Source organism: Scophthalmus maximus, chromosome 3 (genome assembly GCF_022379125.1).
Source record: "Scophthalmus maximus strain ysfricsl-2021 chromosome 3, ASM2237912v1, whole genome shotgun sequence".
In the NCBI taxonomy this organism is placed as follows: domain Eukaryota; kingdom Metazoa; phylum Chordata; class Actinopteri; order Pleuronectiformes; family Scophthalmidae; genus Scophthalmus; species Scophthalmus maximus.
The window spans coordinates 1,286,963-1,302,500 of NC_061517.1; the positions used below are offsets into that span (position 1 = coordinate 1,286,963).

The window sequence follows — 15,538 nt, forward strand, 5'->3', positions numbered from 1 at the left end:
AATGTGGTGGACATAAATATTCATTTATTTACATTAGGACGCAACTGTGTTAGGAGTCAAATAAACAAAAGCTGTTACATACGGATTTCAAAGATTCCCCAAATATTTGAACTTCCTGCTCCCATTAAGCCATAACCTGCAAACTAGACGAATCATCAGTCCCTGACATTTTACTAAAAGGTCAGTCCTCATTGACATAACAATTTAAAAAAGAAATAATAATAACCATCATTCTGAATTTCAATAAACTGATTTCAATTTTTGTTTAAATTATACTTCACATACATTTTTTAACTATTATTCATGAGACAATAAGCTTGTGATTGTTGTATATGTCAACAGACCATTTTTCTTTACACTTGCCCCTAATCTCCTCAATATCACACACGATATGTTCTGGTAAAAAAAAAAAGAATTAATGCAAAGGACGACGATGGCCCCTGATGGGCGGAAGTAAAACCACGGACTCCAGACGCGTAGTGAGACACAGGACACACACACGAGTTATAGAGTTGAGTGTAAGTGTGGAATCACTTGACCTCGTCGTTAAACTGTGTTCAGCACAGATCCCAGAGCACTACCTGCTGACTGAGTGAGAACATTACAGCTTCTTCTTTAAATGTCATGCTGAGATGTTTCTGTCTGATTTTTAATTCATTTATTTTTGAACTTCACTGTTAATCACCACAGCATGTTGGACGTTTATCAATGTGCGAGCTGCTCGGGCCAGTCACAGCATTTGCAGCTATCGCGAAAGACTAAATTAGTGGGGCAGTTGAGGATCCAGGTGATGCCGTTGGCACAGCTGTAAAAAGAACCTGGCGCATCTGGTTTGGCATAAACGCCCCCAGTCTTTGTAGCACAGAAGTTTTCTGGACTTGTGGGGGGTGTGGGGATTAAAGGTCTGGGAGGAACTGTCCCGTGTGGTTGGTCCCCGGTCGTGGTCACTTTTATCGACGGGGTTTCTGTAGCGGGAAGAGGAGGAAGATCTGGAGGGATAAGATTGAAAAGAAGATTAACAAAGCTCATGAAATTAATCTTGGTGCATATAAAATAAAATATTGAAGTTACCCAGTATTTTCTCCTTATTTACCTGAACCCAAAAGAGAGCGAAGATAGCTGATGAGGACGTAACGTCCTTGTCCACAGAACTGTCCATCAAAGTCGTCCAGGTCCAGAGCCCAGACGAACGCTCCTCCAAAGCTGTTGTCCTTTAGGTAACGGACCTGAATGAACGATGACAGAAACAATTCAAGAGAGAATTTTCCACTTCCGCATTGTCCTTGACGTGACTGTGAAACACACGGCTGATCACCTTAGTCTCAAAACTTTCTTTGTTGTCATATCCGACCCACTCGCTGTTTTTGACGGCATAGGGAACTTTCTGGTCCTGGATCAACTCGACACTGGCCCCTTGAAGAAAAGTGCAAATCTGAAAGGAGAGTTACAATCAAAGTACTTCATATTTCTTATGAAATGTAGCCAGAGAGTTCAGAGATCAATAACCACAGCTGCTCATTTCACCTCGTAATAGGACCAGAAGCCGGCCTCCCTGGTAAAGACTCCAGCCGCTGCGGGACCACTGGCTGGTGCTCCGACCCCGCTGGCCTGCGTGGACAGTCGAAAAGTTCGTCCATATGTGGCAAATCCCATATTTAGCTTTTCCGCAGGTGTTCCCTTGTCCCGCCAGTACCTCATGGAAAAGTCCTGGAATGTAAATCGCAAAGAGATAAGGAAGAGTCGAGTTTCCATCCGGGTGTAGTGACAAATTTACCCCTTACTTCCAGAGAATCGGAAGCTGAAAGAGCAAATGAACGTGTGGGTCCATCCACCGTTGCGGCGCACAGACAGGAGGAAATATTTGCTGATATTTTTCGAAACGTGTATTGCTTTAGAACTCACTTACTGCCCCTGAATAGTCAAGCTCCTTTACGCCAAAGGAAACGGTCACAACAAGAGGATTTCAATAGAAAAGCGCCCGAACCTCAAGCGTAGGACAGCAAATGGAAATATGAAACTTCTGTTTGATTCCTGTGTTAGTTAGAAGAACAGCGCTGCCTCTCCATCGCTCCACACAGATCTGATGTTATTGCTATTTTTCATCTCTGGGTGAGAAGACACTTCGGTGGACATTGGATTCACATGCCTCGTGCTCATTATGATTCTGTTTTCATATCCACGTTGACCTCAGCCATGTCAACAAACTTCTTTCAAATATTTAAAAAGTTTTGTTTAGTTTTCCACTTTTTTGTAGTGAATAAATTGACAATGCACATAGAAATAGGTGGATTGAAACCTCCCCAGTTACAGAGAAAGAGATAAAATATGTGTTTTCATTCATGTTGCAGCTAAAAAAAATATTTCAAAAGTACTCACAGTATTAAAGTAAACTTGGTCGCCGGTGTCATGGGATCCTTTGAATAACGGGCTGTTGTGTCCGGTCACACTCTCCCAGGTGCCGTGGAAATCATACGTCATCACATTGATAAAATCCAGGTACCTGATGAAAGGCAAGTGAGATCGGGTTCACCAACACCGATGACGGCTAATCATGGAGATCGAATCATGGATAACGTGGAGAGTAGCATATTTGTGTACTGTACTTCGCCATCTCTGCAATTTCATAAGCAGCATCAATGGTTCCTTTCCCAGCAGCCACAGCCGCAGAGATGATTAATCTGGGTTTGCCCGTCGCAGTTCCCTCGGCCTCGTAGGCCTCGAGGAGTTCCTACACACACCGGTCAGCAGAGTCACTTCATGGTTCATGTTAAACATCGGCTGGACGATAGAAGAGTGAAATCTGGATCTGACCTTGCACAACACCGTGAATCTCTGCCGGTCCTCTAGAGGACTTCCTCTTGCAGCGGGATATTCCCAGTCCAGGTCTAATCCATCAAAACCATGTTTTCTCAGCAGTTTGATGGAAGACTGGATGAATGTATTTCTGTTTGCTTGTGTTGACACCATCGTGGTAAATCTGGGTCGCATTTTAGGAAGAAAATGAGTCTCAAGGTGATGATACAGAACACTGATCATCATCATTCATATTTATTTATTTTTTGACTGAATATCTCACTTTGGTGATCCGAAGCTCCAGCCTCCAACTGCCAACAGTGTTTTAAGATTTGGATTCCTGTGGGAACACACCAATTTCATTCATTTTTCTTTACATATTTTACAGAAACATTTTTAAAACGGTCAATGTCAGAGGACTTGGGACTCACCGCTGTTTGAGTCCATTAAATGATTTGTAGAGTTCCTCATCATTCCATTCTATGGAGACCAACTCATTTGCCTCATTGATTCCAGAGAAGGCATAGATCAGGTGGGTGCACAGGTTTGGATCAATATTTGAAGGCACGAACTTCCCGTTGCCGGGTCTGTACTGGGACCAGTTGGTGAAATAACACACCAGTCTGGAGGCCGAGACTAAACAGACAAGGAGGACATTGATTCTTCAATATATTTTCATTATTCTTACTGCTAGAACCAGTTGCTATTAATGTCAATGGTTGATATTGTATAATATATGAACTCACCCAAACTGCCAAGGGACAGACAGAGACCTTCAAAAGTTTCAGATTTAGTCGGTTAATATTACGTACAAAAGAGAAGACAACAAGTCGAGAAAACAATGTCATGGTTGGTTATCGTGCCTTACCTGCGAGTGCAGTCAGCTTGCTCATGGTGACTGGCTGGGATGAGCTGTTGCAAAGTCAAAAGTTGGAGAACCTAAATACTTTTCTTTGCCGATGTCATCTACAAACACAGTGATAATCATTAACCAGGAGCAACTTGTGCAACTAAAAGGTTAAAAACAAACAGCTGTTGCTTCATCCGTTAAGTCAAAGAACTAAAAGGTGGTAACAGACCTTTGACCTCACAAAGAAAAACCTCACAACTTAAAATGTTTTGTGGCCCAGATTATCTACGTGGATCAGTGTAACAATCGTCCTGTGATGGAAGCTTTGAAATATATTCAGACCTTCACCAAAAACTCTACAAACACATTGTAGCCATCGTCAGTTTAAAATGGAATCAAAATCAACATTTATCAATATTAGACATGTGATGAAGAATCAGCCAAGCTAATACATTTATCTCTGATATCAGCGTACTGCATATAGATTGGTATTTGTGTATATAACAGTAAGTTAATCATCGGTGAATCCGGCTTCGCAGTACAGGCCCCTGATGCTCAGTGCATGTTCTGGGTCAGCGACACAATCAACGTCCTCTGCCACATTTCACAGGTGAAGAGGACTATTATATATGGAATATAATATATCTATAATAATCATGTCAATTAATAGTTTTTTACAAGATTCTGAGCATGAACTTCATATGCTTTATGTAAAATAACAAATGTTTATTGCTGTAATTTGTGGTATTTTTGTCAAGTGTTTGTTTTGTGTTCCATGTTTTGTGTGAAATTAAGACATTTTATCTTAATTAATATTTTTTAAAAATGTGAGTATTATTTCGGCTATAATCGACTTTCTTGTAACTGATATTTCTTGTTATACCCCCTTGAAGTGAGGACACAGCAAAAGAAAACAAAAAAATCTACATCCAGAATCATATCAAATGTGGTGGACATAAATATTCATTTATTTACATTAGGACGCAACTGTGTTAGGAGTCAAATAAACAAAAGCTGTTACATACGGATTTCAAAGATTCCCCAAATATTTGAACTTCCTGCTCCCATTAAGCCATAACCTGCAAACTAGACGAATCATCAGTCCCTGACATTTTACTAAAAGGTCAGTCCTCATTGACATAACAATTTAAAAAAGAAATAATAATAACCATCATTCTGAATTTCAATAAACTGATTTCAATTTTTGTTTAAATTATACTTCACATAAATTTTTTAACTATTATTCATGAGACAATAAGCTTGTGATTGTTGTATATGTCAACAGACCATTTTTCTTTACACTTGCCCCTAATCTCCTCAATATCACACACGATATGTTCTGGTAAAAAAAAAAAGAATTAATGCAAAGGACGACGATGGCCCCTGATGGGCGGAAGTAAAACCACGGACTCCAGACGCGTAGTGAGACACAGGACACACACACGAGTTATAGAGTTGAGTGTAAGTGTGGAATCACTTGACCTCGTCGTTAAACTGTGTTCAGCACAGATCCCAGAGCACTACCTGCTGACTGAGTGAGAACATTACAGCTTCTTCTTTAAATGTCATGCTGAGATGTTTCTGTCTGATTTTTAATTCATTTATTTTTGAACTTCACTGTTAATCACCACAGCATGTTGGACGTTTATCAATGTGCGAGCTGCTCGGGCCAGTCACAGCATTTGCAGCTATGGCGAAAGACTAAATTAGTGGGGCAGTTGAGGATCCAGGTGATGCCGTTGGCACAGCTGTAAAAAGAACCTGGCGCATCTGGTTTGGCATAAACGCCCCCAGTCTTTGTAGCACAGAAGTTTTCTGGACTTGTGGGGGGTGTGGGGATTAAAGGTCTGGGAGGAACTGTCCCGTGTGGTTGGTCCCCGGTCGTGGTCACTTTTATCGACGGGGTTTCTGTAGCGGGAAGAGGAGGAAGATCTGGAGGGATAAGATTGAAAAGAAGATTAACAAAGCTCATGAAATTAATCTTTGTGCATATAAAATAAAATATTGAAGTTCCCCAGTATTTTCTCCTTATTTACCTGAACCCAAAAGAGAGCGAAGATAGCTGATGAGGACGTAACGTCCTTGTCCACAGAACTGTCCATCAAAGTCGTCCAGGTCCAGAGCCCAGACGAACGCTCCTCCAAAGTTGTTGTCCTTTAGGTAACGGACCTGAATGAACGATGACAGAAACAATTCAAGAGAGAATTTTCCACTTCCGCATTGTCCTTGACGTGACTGTGAAACACACGGCTGATCACCTTAGTCTCAAAACTTTCTTTGTTGTCATATCCGACCCACTCGCTGTTTTTGACGGCATAGGGAACTTTCTGGTCCTGGATCAACTCGACACTGGCCCCTTGAAGAAAAGTGCAAATCTGAAAGGAGAGTTACAATCAAAGTACTTCATATTTCTTATGAAATGTAGCCAGAGAGTTCAGAGATCAATAACCACAGCTGCTCATTTCACCTCGTAATAGGACCAGAAGCCGGCCTCCCTGGTAAAGACTCCAGCCGCTGCGGGACCACTGGCTGGTGCTCCGACCCCGCTGGCCTGCGTGGACAGTCGAAAAGTTCGTCCATATGTGGCAAATCCCATATTTAGCTTTTCCGCAGGTGTTCCCTTGTCCCGCCAGTACCTCATGGAAAAGTCCTGGAATGTAAATCGCAAAGAGATAAGGAAGAGTCGAGTTTCCATCCGGGTGTAGTGACAAATTTACCCCTTACTTCCAGAGAATCGGAAGCTGAAAGAGCAAATGAACGTGTGGGTCCATCCACCGTTGCGGCGCACAGACAGGAGGAAATATTTGCTGATATTTTTCGAAACGTGTATTGCTTTAGAACTCACTTACTGCCCCTGAATAGTCAAGCTCCTTTACGCCAAAGGAAACGGTCACAACAAGAGGATTTCAATAGAAAAGCGCCCGAACCTCAAGCGTAGGACAGCAAATGGAAATATGAAACTTCTGTTTGATTCCTGTGTTAGTTAGAAGAACAGCGCTGCCTCTCCATCGCTCCACACAGATCTGATGTTATTGCTATTTTTCATCTCTGGGTGAGAAGACACTTCGGTGGACATTGGATTCACATGCCTCGTGCTCATTATGATTCTGTTTTCATATCCACGTTGACCTCAGCCATGTCAACAAACTTCTTTCAAATATTTAAAAAGTTTTGTTTAGTTTTCCACTTTTTTGTAGTGAATAAATTGACAATGCACATAGAAATAGGTGGATTGAAACCTCCCCAGTTACAGAGAAAGAGATAAAATATGTGTTTTCATTCATGTTGCAGCTAAAAAAAATATTTCAAAAGTACTCACAGTATTAAAGTAAACTTGGTCGCCGGTGTCATGGGATCCTTTGAATAACGGGCTGTTGTGTCCGGTCACACTCTCCCAGGTGCCGTGGAAATCATACGTCATCACATTGATAAAATCCAGGTACCTGATGAAAGGCAAGTGAGATCGGGTTCACCAACACCGATGACGGCTAATCATGGAGATCGAATCATGGATAACGTGGAGAGTAGCATATTTGTGTACTGTACTTCGCCATCTCTGCAATTTCATAAGCAGCATCAATGGTTCCTTTCCCAGCAGCCACAGCCGCAGAGATGATTAATCTGGGTTTGCCCGTCGCAGTTCCCTCGGCCTCGTAGGCCTCGAGGAGTTCCTACACACACCGGTCAGCAGAGTCACTTCATGGTTCATGTTAAACATCGGCTGGACGATAGAAGAGTGAAATCTGGATCTGACCTTGCACAACACCGTGAATCTCTGCCGGTCCTCTAGAGGACTTCCTCTTGCAGCGGGATATTCCCAGTCCAGGTCTAATCCATCAAAACCATGTTTTCTCAGCAGTTTGATGGAAGACTGGATGAATGTATTTCTGTTTGCTTGTGTTGACACCATCGTGGTAAATCTGGGTCGCATTTTAGGAAGAAAATGAGTCTCAAGGTGATGATACAGAACACTGATCATCATCATTCATATTTATTTATTTTTTGACTGAATATCTCACTTTGGTGATCCGAAGCTCCAGCCTCCAACTGCCAACAGTGTTTTAAGATTTGGATTCCTGTGGGAACACACCAATTTCATTCATTTTTCTTTACATATTTTACAGAAACATTTTTAAAACGGTCAATGTCAGAGGACTTGGGACTCACCGCTGTTTGAGTCCATTAAATGATTTGTAGAGTTCCTCATCATTCCATTCTATGGAGACCAACTCATTTGCCTCATTGATTCCAGAGAAGGCATAGATCAGGTGGGTGCACAGGTTTGGATCAATATTTGAAGGCACGAACTTCCCGTTGCCGGGTCTGTACTGGGACCAGTTGGTGAAATAACACACCAGTCTGGAGGCCGAGACTAAACAGACAAGGAGGACATTGATTCTTCAATATATTTTCATTATTCTTACTGCTAGAACCAGTTGCTATTAATGTCAATGGTTGATATTGTATAATATATGAACTCACCCAAACTGCCAAGGGACAGACAGAGACCTTCAAAAGTTTCAGATTTAGTCGGTTAATATTACGTACAAAAGAGAAGACAACAAGTCGAGAAAACAATGTCATGGTTGGTTATCGTGCCTTACCTGCGAGTGCAGTCAGCTTGCTCATGGTGACTGGCTGGGATGAGCTGTTGCAAAGTCAAAAGTTGGAGAACCTAAATACTTTTCTTTGCCGATGTCATCTACAAACACAGTGATAATCATTAACCAGGAGCAACTTGTGCAACTAAAAGGTTAAAAACAAACAGCTGTTGCTTCATCCGTTAAGTCAAAGAACTAAAAGATGGTAACAGACCTTTGACCTCACAAAGAAAAACCTCACAACTTAAAATGTTTTGTGGCCCAGATTATCTACGTGGATCAGTGTAACAATCGTCCTGTGATGGAAGCTTTGAAATATATTCAGACCTTCACCAAAAACTCTACAAACACATTGTAGCCATCGTCAGTTTAAAATGGAATCAAAATCAACATTTATCAATATTAGACATGTGATGAAGAATCAGCCAAGCTAATACATTTATCTCTGATATCAGCGTACTGCATATAGATTGGTATTTGTGTATATAACAGTAAGTTAATCATCGGTGAATCCGGCTTCGCAGTACAGGCCCCTGATGCTCAGTGCATGTTCTGGGTCAGCGACACAATCAACGTCCTCTGCCACATTTCACAGGTGAAGAGGACTATTATATATGGAATATAATATATCTATAATAATCATGTCAATTAATAGTTTTTTACAAGATTGTGAGCATGAACTTCATATGCTTTATGTAAAATAACAAATGTTTATTGCTGTAATTTGTGGTATTTTTGTCAAGTGTTTGTTTTGTGTTCCATGTTTTGTGTGAAATTAAGACATTTTATCTAAATTAATATTCTTTAAAAATGTGAGTATTATTTCGGCTTTAATCCACTTTCTTGTAACTGATATTTCTTGTTATACCCCCTTGAAGTGAGGACACAGCAAAAGAAAACAAAAAAATCTACATCCAGAATCATATCAAATGTGGTGGACATAAATATTCATTTATTTACATTAGGACGCAACTGTGTTAGGAGTCAAATAAACAAAAGCTGTTACAGACGGATTTCAAAGATTCCCCAAATATTTGAACTTCCTGCTCCCATTAAGCCATAACCTGCAAACTAGACGAATCATCAGTCCCTGGAAATGTTTTATTGTTCTTCACCTGGTGCTGCGAAAGAGAGACAATCTGAATTCTGATATTACATCAATACAAAAGTAACACAAATCTCATTATTTAAATTAGTAGTAGACTCGTGTGGGTCCTTGCAACTGCTTTTATCAACATGATAAACTGATCCACTTCTGTCTCTTCTGGTGTCGCTCCATCATTCAACGTATGAGTGGGCACGTGCATAAACCCTGTTTTTTTTATTTAAGCTTCCTTTTCAGATGATTCAGAGTCATTGTCCAAACTTCCCACCGTTTGCTGCTTTTAAACGCACGACTGCTGTGTTGGAGAAGCTCCCGTCTCCTGCTGCTTCCTGCTGCAGACTAACCACAAGTTCCTCCAGGTTCTTACTGTACCTGACACATAGTTGACGTGTTTTTTTTAAATTTTGAGTTTCATGCCAGCGAGTAGATCGTGTTCATCGGCGAGTGAAGCTCGAGACTTCCACCAAAGTCCAGCTCCCTGACGTCTCGCCTGGTTCCCGTGTACTGGCCGATGAAGGAGCCGTCCTCGTTGAACTGTATCTCTCCTCCGTCTCCGTACTCCACCAGACTGTCGTCACTGTCCGATGGCTTCATCATCGCCTCCGTGGACGGCTGGCCTCTCTGAAGGCCTCGTTCCTCCTCCCTACAACACCAGGCAAAAACCAGACGACAGGAACTATGTTTAAAGCGTGTGAACTATGAAGAAAAGACGATTTATTTCCTTTTGTACGATGCAATGAGACAATATCCATGTACATACCTCCGCGGGAAGGGCAGAGTGGAGACACGTGCTATCCTAAAATACAAACGCTTTTTTGAGATGCTTGTGTGAGAGGAGGGATGGCATTTCAAGATAAGAAAAGATATTCATAATATTCTTCTTAACAGTTCCAAAAACATCTGCATCATCTCTTTAGCATCTGTTCAAGATTGTAAAGTTGAAATGTCAGTAGTGTCAATGTGTCAACATTTCATACCTTTCCAGAGACCTTGAGTAGTTCAGTGCGAAAAGAACAGGGTTGAGGGGGTAAAAAAAGAAAGAAATTAACGTAAGTATGATAAAAGAGTTATCATAAATAAGGCCATAAATACTGTTATTGGATTTTTGCCCATGCAGCATCACACTAAAATTTCATCAATATTGAATTAAAGATATCCTGTGGAGTTTTTCACAAGGGAAAAGTTTCATAAGTGGAAAACAATTTTGTTTTTTATTTTGCGCATGCAGGGACGCGACCTAATGAAAATTCCTGCCTCCAGTTTCCTGCTAGTTGCGCTGATCGGCAATTGGTGGCAGTAGTTCACAAAAACAAAGGAGTGCGCCAGCAAAGGGCAAACATAACTTTTAATAATGCATGATTTAAAATATAAAACAATAATCTGCATTGCACAGAATTGACTGTTGATTCTCCGCAGGACAGCTTTAAGAATATATAATGCACAGCTTCAAAGAAAATGGATATAAACATATAGCTAATACGGAGTTATGTTTTTAACTGTTGAGTATTATTACTTTACGCGTGTATCGTTACGATAACATCATTTAACACACTTTGGAGACTTCAAATAGGATTTTGTGAAACAGTTTGGTAGATAGACAAAGTGCAAAATTATAACTTTAAAACAAAATTAGGCTTCCAGACAGGATCTGTAATATTGTTTGTTTCTGCAGTAAATTTTTCCACCAGCCGCTTACCGATAATCAAATGATCCGTCTTGATCTTTGTCATCCACCGGCTCCAGGGAAATGTCCTTTTTTTCCCGCACTGAAATTAAAACAAGTTAACTTTTAATAAAAGAAACAACTTGGTGACACTGATTATTGACTCTTGTTTTGTCTCACTGAGAGTCAAGAACGCAAAGCCTTACTAACATGTGAAGACAAGGACACACTGTGTGTTTTCCCATTTGAGAAACTTGAATGATTATGAAAAATGCACTTTGAACCATTAACCATTCATCAAAGTAGTATCAGGTATATTTTCCACTAATCTGATTCGGTTCCAGCCAGGAATCAGAACTGTACCTGGGTATTTCCCACCTCGGCTCCTCTTGATGAAGCAGACCGCGAGGAGTATGAGCACGATGAGCGCCACCGCGCACATTATCCCGATGAACCAGCCCTGAGTGGTGATGTCCACCTGGTCCTGAGCGTACGCTGAGACACGCACATCAACAGATATACATCATCATCATCACTCAACACTTCAAGGTCTTTATGTGTTGATGTGTGGAGTAAGAGGTGAATTACTCTCAGTGGTGTAGTGGGGTGACTCCTCCATATGCCACTCCCCTATTCCGAGCCGAGTTCGCGCCGCCGCAGAGAATCTGTATCGAGTGTAGCGGTCGTATCGGCGGACGGAAAAGCTTGTTACGTTTGGAGGGAACTCCTCAACTTGCAGCTCCTCTCCCCTGGTGGCATTCACTGTGGCCAGAGTAGAAATGTGCTGTCGTGAGGTGGAAGAACTCTTGTAGCTGCTTGAGTTCACACAACTGAGCCATGAAGTACCTCAACCTGCTCATTGCCCTCTGGAGAAAATACTCTAGTGGTTCTCTGGTCTTCGAGCGCGTAATGAAGTGTGCTATTGTGTGCTATGTGGATATGGACTCACATGAAAAACTCTTTTCCTTAAAACGTCGCTGTGTCTCCGCGGCCAACTCCAGAACACTTGTCATGGTCCACTAGCATCATGAATTCTGCCTTAGTTAAGTTACTTTATTGTGATCCCTTGTGATTTGTTCATTTTGAGTTTGCTATTTCCTTTTTTATTTTGCATTCACTTCCTGTTTTCCCATCTCCTATTTGGTCACTTCCTGTTTCCTTGGGTTTTTTGCCCTGGTGGTTGTCTGCACCCGTTCCTTATGTGTTTCACCTGTGTCTCATTATCTCTGCCCTCTTGTGTCTAGAGTCCCTGTGCTTCCCTTTGTCCTCGTCAGTTAGTCTGTCACGTTCCTGCTCTGTTCCCGGGTGATTCCTCTCCATCTTCCTGAGTTTTGGATTTCCAGATTTTCTTCATTTCTACCAGCAAAGACTGTAAGTCCTGCGCCGTAACCCGTGACAACACTATATTAGAATCTATGGAGACGGTGTAATCCCTGGAGGTATTTGAGAGCGGTCCAGGTGTTGGGGTACCTGTCTGGTACTTGAGGGAATAACCAGTGATGATTCCGTTGGGTTCTGCTGGCAGGTCCCAGTCGACATAAATACTGTCCAGATGTCGCTGTTGGATCCTGAAGGAGCTGGGAGCAGATGGTACTAACGACAAAAACACAACAGGAGATGATAAACAGAAGCTTTGGTGGCGGGGTTATCATCTAAACTCCCTGTTCATTAGATGGTACATTACCAACTTGTCTTACCTCCCTCGGGTGTTGAGAAGTGAATATTATTACTGGGTGGCCCTTCGTATCGATTGTTTGTCACCACTATGTACATCTTGTAGTTGCTGTAGGGGACGAGCCCAGCCAGGACGCCGGATGGCTCCGGACCAGTGTCTGGAAAAGCTTGAGACCTCATCCCTCTGTTCACCCTCAGCCACCTCAGCTGGCTGCTGTCCCTCCAGTAGTAAACCTGAGAGAGGAGAAGCATCAAACTCAGTACTTTGAATCAGTGGCTGAACTGGACTGGATTGTTGTGTTTATGAGACTTGTTTAAAAAAAGTTCCTGCACGCTGGATGTCGAAGGTTTCAATGGTACAAGTCAAGAACCTTTGTCAGACATCATCATCTCCATACTAAAACCACCATCTGTAAAAGAAATATTACTACAAGGGCAAACTTTTTAGTAAGTTGTAATCATAGATTGTATATCTTCCTCCCAAAGTACAAAAAGCCAAAATATCTTGGATACGTCTCGAATACTATCGGGCGCCGCCATGTGCTTTGTCATCATTTGGATCAAGAGTCTGTGCAGTAGTAATACAGAAGTTTTGAAGACTCACCGATACAAATGTCTCCCTCTTTTTATAGCATAAAATAACAAATTAAAACCAAACATCAAGTAAAAATATTAGTATAACCCATCAGTGTGATAAGAACTACCCACAATAAAAATGTTTTTAAACTTCTTAGTTTGGTCCAAGTCCCATCCACTAACATGGAAGGGCGGGGTTTATGACCTATACTGCAGCCAGCCACCAGGGGGCGATCCAGCTGATTTAGCTTCAATAAGGAACTGTCACGTCGTCAATCTAAATATACAGTCTACGGTTGTTACAGTGAAATGTTACACATCTGGTCAATATTTTAATACACTAGTAATAAAGTCAAATGTAAAGGAAAATAAGAAATGATTGTTGAATACCAAGTAAATAACCTGAAATAAATATCCAACAGATTTGACACATTGTTCTGTGTGAATCTGATACCTGACGAAGGCCCGTGATTTCATTTCCGTAACAGACAGTGTGCAGAAACTAGTTCTCTCAGGTGTACCTCAACACTTACACTGGTAACACTTTCCAAAGAACTCACCACAGGCACCACAAACCAATACATGAACAGGTACAACTTCTTTCCACACTGTCCCACCAAGATAAACTACAGTTGACTGAAGTCCTTTGACTGTCAGTTTCGGTACCATCAGTGAAATATAATAAATACATCATGTCCTGTTTCTACTGTTGTCTGTCAATGTAAATGTAAGATAGAGTCCACGATCCCATATTGAATTCACAATACACACACACACCTTGTAATCCTTCAGTTCCCCCTTAATTGAGTTGCGTGTCACCAGGTCCCAGTGCAGAGTCACCTGAGTGCTCTCGATGTCGGACACCCTCAGGTTCAGGGGAGCAGTTAACGGACCTTCAGGAGAACAGAGTTGACACTGAGCTTTTGTCTTTTTCAGCGAGTGAATACAAACAACTACAACATTCTTTGGATATTACTTTTGTAGAAAAAATCCACACAAACATGCAGATTTAAAAAGTAACTGGGTTCAGCTGAACTACAGTATACGAACATGAGTCAGAGATAAATTAGACAATACAAGACAAAAATTAGAGAATTAGCTGAATTTGATATTAAAGGGGAATTACACCTATTATACACATCAAGGTCTGTCTTCAGGTGTTGGGGGAGTACTATTGAATAAATTAAGCCATTTGTGGCTACAGAGGGAACTGCGTCACTCAACCCTTAAACGATATGGAGCTTGATGCTCAAAAAACCTCTACCTTTAAGGGTTCAGACAGTAAATCCCTCCAAAACCACGCCTCAAAAACACATGACGAGCAGTGGAGGACACCTACCCTGAAGATTTCAGAATGTAAATGGACCTTGGTATCTCGTCTCTACATTACCATGTAATGCAATGTGTTCAGATACGTACGGTCTTCCCCAGAGTAACCAATGACGACCGGGGACTCCGGGCCCAGCCCAAAGTCATTGACGGCCTGGACTTTGAGCTCATACGGAGTGAAGGTATCGGCATCGTAGATGTAGTACTTCAGCCATTTGGTGGTGGCGTTCTTCCACTCCTCTCGGGAATCTCTTCTCCTCCACCACACCAGGTACTTGAGGTGGGGCCCGTTCCACTCTCTGTAGGTCAGAGGCTGAAGGAATGGTTCGCAAAAAACAGTATTATTTGGGGAAAATATCAATGTATCAAATGTACAAGATAAATATGAAGGTGTTGCAGTTTTTGATGGGCACAGTTTCTGTTACCTCCCAGCTGATCTCCATGTTGTTCCTCCATGTACCCACGCCCTTTACATTCTTCGGGATGACATCTGGGGCTGTGCAGGAAAAACAATGAAAGATCACTTGGTGGACCTTAATAGCTTGTGATTTGGGGAAAAGATTACTTACTTCTTGCTCAGAGTTAGATGAGAGGATCATCAGCATAAAACTCAAGTCAAGAGACCTTATCTTAACGAAAAGACAGGATACAGCTAGCAACACCTGTCAAGCTGATTATTCAACATTATATATGTCACTTCTTTGATATGTTCCAAAAACGCATGATTGATGATCCTCTGTCTGTTTTGGTGCCCTCTAGTTATAGTTTATACCGAAAATAAAGTCTGTTGTATCATAACCTGAGCTGGAGATGATCAACCACATTTTCCTATCATCCTGGCTAGACGACTAACATTCCCTTTTATTCCAAATCAGAGATTTGTCTCTGAAAATATGTGGACGGTCTTCACTGGTCCAGAACGCTGCTGCAGAACTGCTGACCAGATC

General features: G+C 41.6%; 3 protein-coding genes across 4 annotated transcripts in view; all 3 read right to left on the bottom strand.

The window, feature by feature from the left end:
* Positions 1–2: 2 nt before the first annotated feature.
* On the bottom strand, positions 3–3,785 carry LOC124849356 (acidic mammalian chitinase-like). The gene is made up of 11 exons (XM_047330892.1): positions 3,662–3,785; positions 3,540–3,566; positions 3,225–3,429; positions 3,077–3,133; positions 2,812–2,977; positions 2,604–2,728; positions 2,377–2,500; positions 1,525–1,707; positions 1,316–1,432; positions 1,094–1,226; positions 3–989 (listed from the first exon to the last, which is right to left on the bottom strand). Exons 1-11 carry the CDS (start codon positions 3,684–3,686, stop codon positions 706–708), a joined length of 1,446 nt encoding a protein of 481 aa, XP_047186848.1. The 5' UTR covers positions 3,687–3,785; the 3' UTR covers positions 3–705.
* Positions 3,786–4,588: 803 nt separating this feature from the next.
* LOC118317013 (acidic mammalian chitinase) lies at positions 4,589–8,371 on the bottom strand. The gene is made up of 11 exons (XM_035645415.2): positions 8,248–8,371; positions 8,126–8,152; positions 7,811–8,015; positions 7,663–7,719; positions 7,398–7,563; positions 7,190–7,314; positions 6,963–7,086; positions 6,111–6,293; positions 5,902–6,018; positions 5,680–5,812; positions 4,589–5,575 (listed from the first exon to the last, which is right to left on the bottom strand). Exons 1-11 carry the CDS (start codon positions 8,270–8,272, stop codon positions 5,292–5,294), a joined length of 1,446 nt encoding a protein of 481 aa, XP_035501308.2. The 5' UTR covers positions 8,273–8,371; the 3' UTR covers positions 4,589–5,291.
* A 1,378-nt stretch (positions 8,372–9,749) lies between these two features.
* nfascb (neurofascin homolog (chicken) b) overlaps positions 9,750–15,538 on the bottom strand; it is a 16,057-nt gene continuing 10,268 nt past the window's right edge. For both annotated transcript variants that reach the window (XM_047330869.1, XM_035645377.2), the window contains exons 18-28: positions 15,017–15,087; positions 14,682–14,904; positions 14,040–14,155; positions 12,710–12,920; positions 12,483–12,605; positions 11,601–11,774; positions 11,376–11,507; positions 11,046–11,115; positions 10,327–10,338; positions 10,110–10,145; positions 9,750–9,992 (exon numbers count right to left, since the gene is read on the bottom strand). In XM_047330869.1, the coding sequence (XP_047186825.1) occupies positions 9,761–9,992; positions 10,110–10,145; positions 10,327–10,338; positions 11,046–11,115; positions 11,376–11,507; positions 11,601–11,774; positions 12,483–12,605; positions 12,710–12,920; positions 14,040–14,155; positions 14,682–14,904; positions 15,017–15,087 (1,400 nt within the window). In that variant the 3' untranslated portion in view covers positions 9,750–9,760. The remainder of the gene's footprint in view (positions 9,993–10,109; positions 10,146–10,326; positions 10,339–11,045; positions 11,116–11,375; positions 11,508–11,600; positions 11,775–12,482; positions 12,606–12,709; positions 12,921–14,039; positions 14,156–14,681; positions 14,905–15,016; positions 15,088–15,538) is intronic.